We start from the raw sequence: 8,768 nt of genomic DNA on the forward strand, positions 1-8,768 counted from the left end.
AAGTGGTCCAGTTTGTTAGAGGCACAAAATGTATCTGGGAAAGAAGGAGATGATGACTGTAGGTGACACATATTCCCTGAGCCAACAGCAGCCCCATGCTAAGGCTGCTCCCAAAACCAGTATGGGGCAGGTCATGAGAGAAGGAGGAAGATGTTTTTCTGAAGGTTGGGAAAATTCCCCATTCCAGCTAGGGAAAACTTCATTGGCAATATCTGGTTGTCCTAGTCCCCTTTCCATGGAAAGTTTATGTCCTCCTGTCCCTGTCCCCTGCTTGGACCCCTGTGACTGAGAGTGTTTGTTTCTCTCTTTGGTGCTCATTGAAGCTGTGCAGGCAGCTCAGAGGGGTGACCCAGGCAGGTGTGTGTGCCTCTGGCTGCATCCCACTGCCCAGCTGTGCTCTGTGCTCTGGGAAAGGGCAGGAATGCCATCTGCTGGAGGGCAAAGCCACTCCTGCCTGCAGAGCCCTTTCTGCCTGCACAGGGGAAATGCTGCCCAGCCAGGGCTGCTTTCCTGCTGGGCAGAGAAAGGGACAGGCCAGAAGGCAGGGCAGGGGCATGTAGCTGACAGGGGCATTTGCAGTCAACCAGAAGGGGCAGTTAGGAGAAATCTCACTGGGATAGTGGAGGTTGTTTCAGAAGTCACATCCAGCATGTGCTGGGGTTTAATCTGGTGCCCACACATGACCTGGGCACATGCCCTGCTCACACACAGGGCTATTCAGAGACACAAGTCCTTCCCTTGCACACACAGACAGTTCATTGCAGCAGGTGAAGTGTCTCCCTGGGATCCTGCTGCCACTGCCAGAGCCTGGAGGTACCTCAGCCCTGTGGGGTGTCACCTGCTCTGCCCCTCTCTGAGGTGCTCCATGACCTGAGGAATGGACACAGAGAGCTCTGTGCACAGAAGCACATCCCAGGGCTGCATCCAGGGGATTTCCCAGGGGATGTTACTCTCAGAGTGAAGTGACCTCAGGACACTTCCTGTCCTACTGGATTTATGACGCCCCAGGAGTAGCTGATGCTGTTTGTGCTCCCTTGAGTTCGTGCCCCCACACAAATACACAATGCAGGTGCTGAAGTCTCCTCTCTACAAAACAAACATGGACTTCTGACCTGACCACTTGGTGTCTCTTTGTGGAGAGACAAACAGCCTCTTGTAGATGGGGTGAGAGGCCAGTGCTGGGAATGTTGGTTGCATAGGCTGGTCTGTGACAATTGCCTTGGGGCACCTTCCCAGGCTGTCCATGGAACAAAGGCACAGCCCAGACCCTGCTCTGCAGGTCCTTCATGTCTGTCCCAGGAGATCTGGCTGTGCAAGGAAACTGCTGAGTGCCCCGACCCGACCCTACACACTCACACCCTTCAAATGGGCACTGGGATTTGCTTTGCCAGGGAACTTTCTTGGGCACATTCCTGACAGTGACTTTGGAGGAAGAGAAAAGTCTTCCTGCCCTGTCCTCAGGAGATGCCCTTTCCTGATGGAGCTGTGTCCCAGCAGTGCCCATGGCCTGTCCCTGCCTGTGAGCCCAGGACAGACGCACAGCAGGATGTGACCGAGCTGGCAGAGCATTCAGGCCTTACAGCAACAGCAGGGCTGGGAAGGAGAGTGTGGAAGTAGAAATGGAAGCTCTGAAAAGAACAAGTGCTGGTGCATCTTGGTAGTGTTGCTGTGCTGGGACTCTTTTCCCCTCCCCTCTGTCAACACACATTGTCCTGCAGGGCCCTTCATGAACATCTACAAAGAAGAATCAAATAAATTAAGTAGAGTCCTCTATTTTATTTAATTGTTCAGAGAGAAAGATTCCTCATTTAGATGGCCTCTGAGTTAAACTGAGTAGGTTGACACAAGATCAGAAAGGAGATTAATTATCAAATTTCAGTGTGCACAAGATTATGAGAAGATGAACAGAATGATCCCTATCAAAAACCTGAGAAGGAAGGATGGGCCTGTCATGAGTTCCATTCTGAATTCCTTGCAGAAGACAACAGGAAGTTTGAATCTTCTAAAGAGCATCCAGTAATCAAATTCCTCGGGGCATCCTTGAGCTCCTGGTTCCTCAGGCTGTAGATGAGGGGGTTCAGTGTTGGAGGCACCACCGAGTATAGAACTGCCACCACCAAATCCATGGATGGGGAGGAGATGAAGGGAGGCTTCAGGTGGGCAAATGTGCCAGTGGTTATAAATAGGGAGACCACAGCCAGGTGAGGGAGGAATGTAGAAAAGGTTTTGTGCTGTCCCTGCTCAGAGGGGATCCTCTGCACAGTCCTGAAGATCTGCACATAGGGGAAAACTATGAAAATGAAACAAACAAAAACTAAACGAACACTAATGACAAACAGATAAAGTTCCCTGAGGTAGGAGTGTGAGCAAGAGAGCTTGAGGATTGCAGGCACTTCACAGAAGAACTGGCCCAGGGTGTTGCCCTGGCACAGGGGCAGGGAAAATGTATTGACTGTGTGCAGCAGAGCATAGAGACAGGCACTGGCCCAGGCAGCTGCTGCCATGTGGGCACAAGCTCTGCTGCCCAGGAGGGTCCCGTAGTGCAGGGGTTTGCAGATGGCAACGTAGCGGTCGTAGCACATGATGGTGAGGAGGGAAAGCTCTGTTCTGAGAAAGAAGATAAGCAAGAAGGCCTCTGCAGTACATCCTGCATAGGAGATGGTCCTGGTGTCCCAGAGGGAGTTGTGCATGGCCTTGGGGACAGTGGTGCAGATGGAGCCCAGGTCTATGAGGGACAGGTTGAGCAGGAAGAAGTGCATGGGGGTGTGCAGGTGGTGGTCAGAGGCTACGGCGCTGATGATGAGGCCGTTGCCCAGGAGGGCAGCCAGGGAGATGCCCAGGAAGAGCCACAAGTGCAGGAGCTGGAGCTGCCACGTGTCTGCCAATGGCAGGAGGAGGAAGTGGCTGATGGAGCTGCTGTTGGACATTTGCTTCTTCAGAGTAATTTGATCTGTTTAGAAGGAAGAGGCAGAAGTTGATTAGGCCAGACTTGTACAAGGAGAATTTACAGCATATCTCACAGCCACCCCACTCTCAGGCTCTCTCTCCTCAGTCAGACCACCAGCTCCTTCCCCTGAGCAATGGATTTTGCTGCCTGATGGGCTTTCCAGGAGTCCTTCTTGCTCTGCAGCAAGTGGGAACTCAGAACACAGCGTGATCTGAAATTAAATGGATTTGTGATACTTCCAAGAGATTTTCAGCATTCCTGTTTGCAACTTACCAAACAGAAGAACTGAGTTCAGGAAATTCTTTGCATTTGCTCTCCCACTTGGACCCACCAAAGCCTGAAGTGGTTGTGGGTGTTTGAAGTTCTCGATATTTATATTGCACTGCAGGTCAAGTCTTGTGAATTCTGAGAGGCAAAGAGATGGTCCCTTGGTGCAGAGAGAAGAGCTGCTCTGCCCAACAGTGCTGTTCTCAGCTGCCCTGTGATGGCAGCTTTGAGCTGGATGAGCATCACACTCAACTGTTCCCCTAAAACAAAACTGCACACTGCTGAGAGCAGAGCAATCCAGGAATCCAGGGCGAAATGGAAGACTAACAAACTCCTCACTTTAGAAACATAGAATCATAGAATCATAGAATCAATTGGGTTGGAAAAGACCTCCGGGATCATCGAGTCCAACTGTTGGTCCAACTCCAGTCCATTTACCAGATCATGGCACTCAGCACCATGTCTAATCCGCGTTTAAAAATCTCCAGGGATGGTGAATACACCACCTCTCTGGGCAGGTCATTCCAATGCCTGAGCACTCTCTCTGTAAAGATTTTTTTTCTGATATCCAACTTAAATTTCTCCTGGCAGAGCTTGAGCCAGTGCCCCCTTGTCCTGTTGCTGAGTGCCTGGGGGAAGAGACCAATCCCCACCTGGCTGGAACTTCCCTTCAGGTTGTTCTAGACAGTGCTGAGGTCACCTCTGAGCCTCCTCTTCTCCAGGCTAAACAACCTGAGCTCCCTCAGCCTCTCACCACAGCACTTGTGCTCCAGTCCCTTCTCCAGCCTTGTTGCTCTTCTCTGGATCCGCTCCAGCCCCTCAATCTCTTTCCTGAACTGAGGAGTCCAGAACTGAACACAACACTCAAGGTGTGGCCTCACCAATGCAGAGTCCAGGGGAAGGGTCACTGCCCTGGGCCTGCTGGCCACGCTATTTTTGCTCCAAGACAGGATCCCACTGGCCTTCTGGGCCCCCTGGGCACACTGTTGGCTCATGTTGAGCTTCCTGTCAATTAGTACCCCCAGGTCCCTCTGCCTGGCTGCTCTCCAGCCACTCTGTGCCCAGCCTGGAGCGCTGCAGGGGGTTGTTGTGGCCAAAGGGCAGGACCCGGCACTTGGCCTTGTTGAACTTCATCCCATTGGAATCAGCCCATCTCTCAAGTCTCTCCAGATCCCTCTGCAGAGCCCTCCTGCCTTCCAGCAGGTCGACACTCCCTCCCAACTTGGGGTCATCAGCAAATTTGCTGATGATGGACTCAATCCCCTCACCTAAATCATCAATAAAGATGTTGAACAGGACTGGACCCAACACTGACCCCTGGGGAACACCACTGGTGACCGGCCACCACCTAGATGCCTCCTAGTCCCTGTTCAGCAGCCTGGGAGGTGCCACCCCATCATCCTGCCCCTGGCATTTCACATCTCCACATCCCCACATCCCAGTGCCCTACGAAGAGCCCTGAGGAATGAGGGAGGAACAGGATCTGCCTTCCCAGGGGCTGGGTGGCATGGCTGTGATATTTCCTTTACAAGGTCAAGGCTTAGACCTCTCGGTTAGTTAAACACACCTGGGTTTATTCAACATCAGAGCCAACTTTAATTTGCATGTCCCACCTTCCATCACTACCTCCAGTTTTCTGCTCTAACTGAATGCTGGGGACATTTTCTCCATTGTGTCCCTCAGTGGGACCCATTAAATCTACAAGAAACTTTGCAGTTGGAAGAAGACTTTCTATTCTTGAGAGGTTTTCTCAAGTTCCACTCAGGGCCTGGTGTTCAGGGATTAAGCACGAAATTCCCCCCAGGGGCTGTTGCTGTGCTGCTGAGCTGGGCCGGGCTCCTGGCACACAGGGAGCTCCTGGCAAGCGGGCAGTGCTACAGAGAGACAGCTCTGCCCAGGAGCAGCTCCTGTGCACAGCCCAGCAGGGCTCAGGGCACTGCCTGCAGACACCCAGGGCAGAGGAGAGAAGTAAGACACTGATGAGAGGCTTTGTGGAGTGTCAGAATGCTGAGAGTTCACTGATGGAATCACCTGAACAGTCCTTAACACAGTAAGTCTCTGGGTTCAGGGCAATACAGGAGTGTGCTGGAGGGCTCTCCCAGAGCTCACACATGTTGCTGCAGCTCACATTTGGCAGGATGGCTCTCAGGGTTCCTTTTTGTGGAGGAGGACATGCTCCAGAGCAAGGACAACCTGTGGCATCATCAGAGAGACACAGCATGAAATCTTTCTTCTGGGGATGGCACGAGGGTGGGAAGGTGGGTGCTTAGCCAGGGGTGCCCAGGGCTTCTCTGTCCGAGCAGGGTCCCTTCATTCAGGGGACTGAGTGTCAGGGCAGGGGCTCTGCTGCTGCCAGGGGCACTCTCAGCCTTCCTGGGGATCTCCCAGAGTGCTCCAGGAATAAGATCTGGGTGAAGGTGTGACACCTGTCAGGGCAGGGTCCTTCTGCAGGTGAATGGGTGCAGTGGGGTCAGAGCTGCTCACAGCTTCAGATCACTCAAGGTTACATTAATAAAGACATCAAGGCAGCATTAACCTGAAGGGAGAGTCTGTGCTTTGAGTTTTCCACTCTTCGTGGTCTGGGGGGGGAGATGGAGATGGCAATTTATTTTTCTTCTCATATGAAGGCACTGAGATTCCATTTCTCATGAATTTCTGAGCTTCTTCCAAACCCCAGCACAACCAGAACTGCCTCTGGGCATTGCCCTGTGCTGGGAGGGCTCTACAGGGCAGAGCTGAGCACCCAGGGCTGGGATGGGCTTTGGGAGCACTGCCAGGGCACAGCCCTGGGCACAGGGAAGCAGCTGCTGGCAGGGACAGCTCCAGGGAGCAGAGCCCTGGGCAGGGAGTGAGAGGGAGTTGCTGCTGAAATGCCGTGGCAGGGCAGTTAGGGCTGCTCTGGCCATCTCCTACTCTGCTGATTTTTTCCCAGAAGAAGCCCCTGATCTCCTCCAATAGCCAGGAGAGCCTTTACCTCAAAGGCCATGGGGTCAGGGGCATCTCTTGACACACAGAGCCCTGATGAGGGGAAACTCCCTTTGCCCATCTGCTTGTCCCTGTGGGGTCTCCAGAGGAGTGGGGCACAATTTCCCCATTTCTCCTCCTCTTCATGCTGCCTTTGTTCCCAGCTCAGGTGGGAGCTCCAAGCAATGGGTCTACAGGACTCTCCACTGAGGATGTAACACCTCTGGGACATTCAGCCCTTTCCCTGGGTGATCCTGCTGTGCTGCAGGCTGCCTTCCTGAAGGGCACAGCTGTGCCACTGCAGCTCTGTGTTCCCCACAGCCCCTCAGCACCGAGGCCATGGCAGTGGGGCTGCAAGGTGTGTGCAGGCAGCTGCAATGAGCCCTGTGTGCCCCTGGCTGGGAGGGGAGAGCTGAGATCTGCCTTGGGTAGGATGAGACAGGATGAGGAGTTTGGAGATGTGCACTTGCAAACTGAAGTCACCAGCTCTCAGCAGTGTGCAGCTTCTCCTCATGAGAACACTTGAGTGCCTTTGCCCTGCAGGTCAAAGAGGTGACAGCCTTGGGCAGCTGAGAGCAGGGCTGATGGACACACTGTCTGCCCCACACTGCAGGAATGGATGATCCCTTTGATTCACAGGACCTGCCAGGTTTGTGTTAGGCACGAGTATAAATGCAAAGGATTTGTGCCTTAAAAACTCCACTCCCTGTGGTGGAGCGACTGGAAGGAAAAACAACTATGAGTCCACAGCTGTGCTGTGCAGTCATTTGAACTGTGAGTGACAAGGCTGAGAAGCTGTTTAGTGCCATGAATGAGTTTAAAAATACATCACTCCCAGTTCCTATTTATTTATCTGCTGTTGTAGAGTACAACTGATTCCTGCAGAAAATCAGCAGAGCTCGTTATTCCTTAGAGCTTTCTGAGCCAGGCCTCTCCAGAAGTTCTAAAATGACCACCCAAAGAATTCTTGAGAATGAGAAGAGGTGATTTAAAGGGTTTACATGAGGACAGGCAAAGTTTTCTTTTCAGAGACATCTACAGTAACTACTTACTGCTTTTTCTGCTTGGACAGGTGCCAGTACCCAGAGACAGCAAATGTCCAACAGCAGCTCCATCAGCCACTTCTTCCTGCTGGCATTGGCAGACACGAGGCAGCTGCAGCTCCTGCATGTGTGGATCTTCCTGGGCATCTCCCTGGCTGCCCTCCTGGGCAACGGCCTCATCATCAGCGCCGTAGCCTCTGACCACCACCTGCACACCCCCATGCACTTCTTCCTGCTCAACCTGTCCCTCACAGACCTGGGCTCCATCTGCACCACTGTCCCCAAAGCCATGCACAATTCCCTCTGGGACACCAGGACCATCTCCTACATGGGATGTGCTGCACAGCTTTTTTTTTTCGTCTTCTTCATCACAACAGAGTATTCCCTCCTCACCATCATGTGCTACGACCGCTACGTTGCCATCTGCAAACCCCTGCACTACGGGACCCTCCTGGGCAGCAGAGCTTGTGCCCACATGGCAGCAGCTGCCTGGGCCACTGTGTTTCTCTACTCTCTGCTGCACACAGCCAATACATTTTCCCTGCCCCTGTGCCAAGGCAATACCCTGGGCCAGTTCTTCTGTGAAATCCCCCAGATCCTCAAGCTCTCCTGCTCAAACTCCTACCTCAGGGAACTTGGGCTCATTGTGGTTAGTGCTTTTCTATTTGTGGGTTGTTTCATTTTCATAGTTTTCTCCTATGTGCAGATCTTCAGGGCTGTGCTGAGGATCCCCTCTGAGCAGGGAAGGCACAAAGCCTTTTCCACGTGCCTCCCTCACCTGGTTGTGGTCTCCCTGTTTGTCACCACTGTCTTATTTGCCCACCTGAAGCCTCTTTCTGTCTCTTTCCCATCCCTGGATCTGGTGGTGTCAGTTCTCTACTCAGTGGTACCTCCAACATTGAACCCCCTCATCTACAGCCTGAGGAACCAGGAGCTCAAGGATGCTGTGAGGAAAATGATGACTGGATGCTTTGCAGCAGCCAGAGACTCCCTGCTTTGCTTTGCCAATGGCTCATAGTGTATGTCATGAGAGGCCAAGGCTGTTCTCATTTATAATTTTACTTTTTTTCCTCCTCCTGATTTTATGTTATTCAAAAAATGTCATTATTCATTCTTTTCCGTTATTTATCCTCTCCATCGTGTGTGACCAAGCCCAAGGACTGCCCTGGGCATCCCATCATAGGGGCTGTTCCCCACCCTGGATGCTCCTGACCTGGGCTGGGGCTGCACAGGGGGCTGTGGGTTCAGCTGAGGGGCAGTGGGGCACAAAGGAGCCACAGAACCACTGTCAGGAGGTGACAGCAAGGCCAGGCACAGACAAGGAATTCCTGGGCATGGCCTGAGCTGTGCACGTGGGACTGTGGCAAAGGCAAAGCTCCCCTGGAGTTGGTGGCTGCAGGAAAAGTCAAGAGCCAAAAGAGCCTCAGTGGCTGTACTGGAGACCAAGGCTGAAGGAGGGAAATGCTGGGCTGCTGTGGGATGGGGAGGGGGATTTAATTCCAGCAGACACTGCTGTGGTGCTGAGGGACTCCGTGGCTTCTCTGCCT

General features: G+C 52.9%; 2 protein-coding genes across 2 annotated transcripts; one reads left to right on the top strand and one right to left on the bottom strand.

Moving 5' to 3' along the window:
* Window positions 1–1,949: 1,949 nt before the first annotated feature.
* Window positions 1,950–2,690, bottom strand: LOC139684062 (olfactory receptor 14C36-like). Its single transcript, XM_071579666.1, has one exon. It carries the CDS (start codon window positions 2,688–2,690, stop codon window positions 1,950–1,952), a length of 741 nt encoding a protein of 246 aa, XP_071435767.1.
* Window positions 2,691–7,273: 4,583 nt separating this feature from the next.
* On the top strand, window positions 7,274–8,239 carry LOC139684029 (olfactory receptor 14J1-like). The gene has a single exon (XM_071579639.1). The coding sequence runs from the start codon at window positions 7,274–7,276 to the stop codon at window positions 8,237–8,239; it is 966 nt and encodes a 321-aa protein (XP_071435740.1).
* The last annotated feature ends 529 nt before the right edge of the window (window positions 8,240–8,768 follow it).

The sequence above is a fragment of the Pithys albifrons genome, chromosome 31 (genome assembly GCF_047495875.1).
Source record: "Pithys albifrons albifrons isolate INPA30051 chromosome 31, PitAlb_v1, whole genome shotgun sequence".
NCBI lineage: Eukaryota > Metazoa > Chordata > Aves > Passeriformes > Thamnophilidae > Pithys > Pithys albifrons.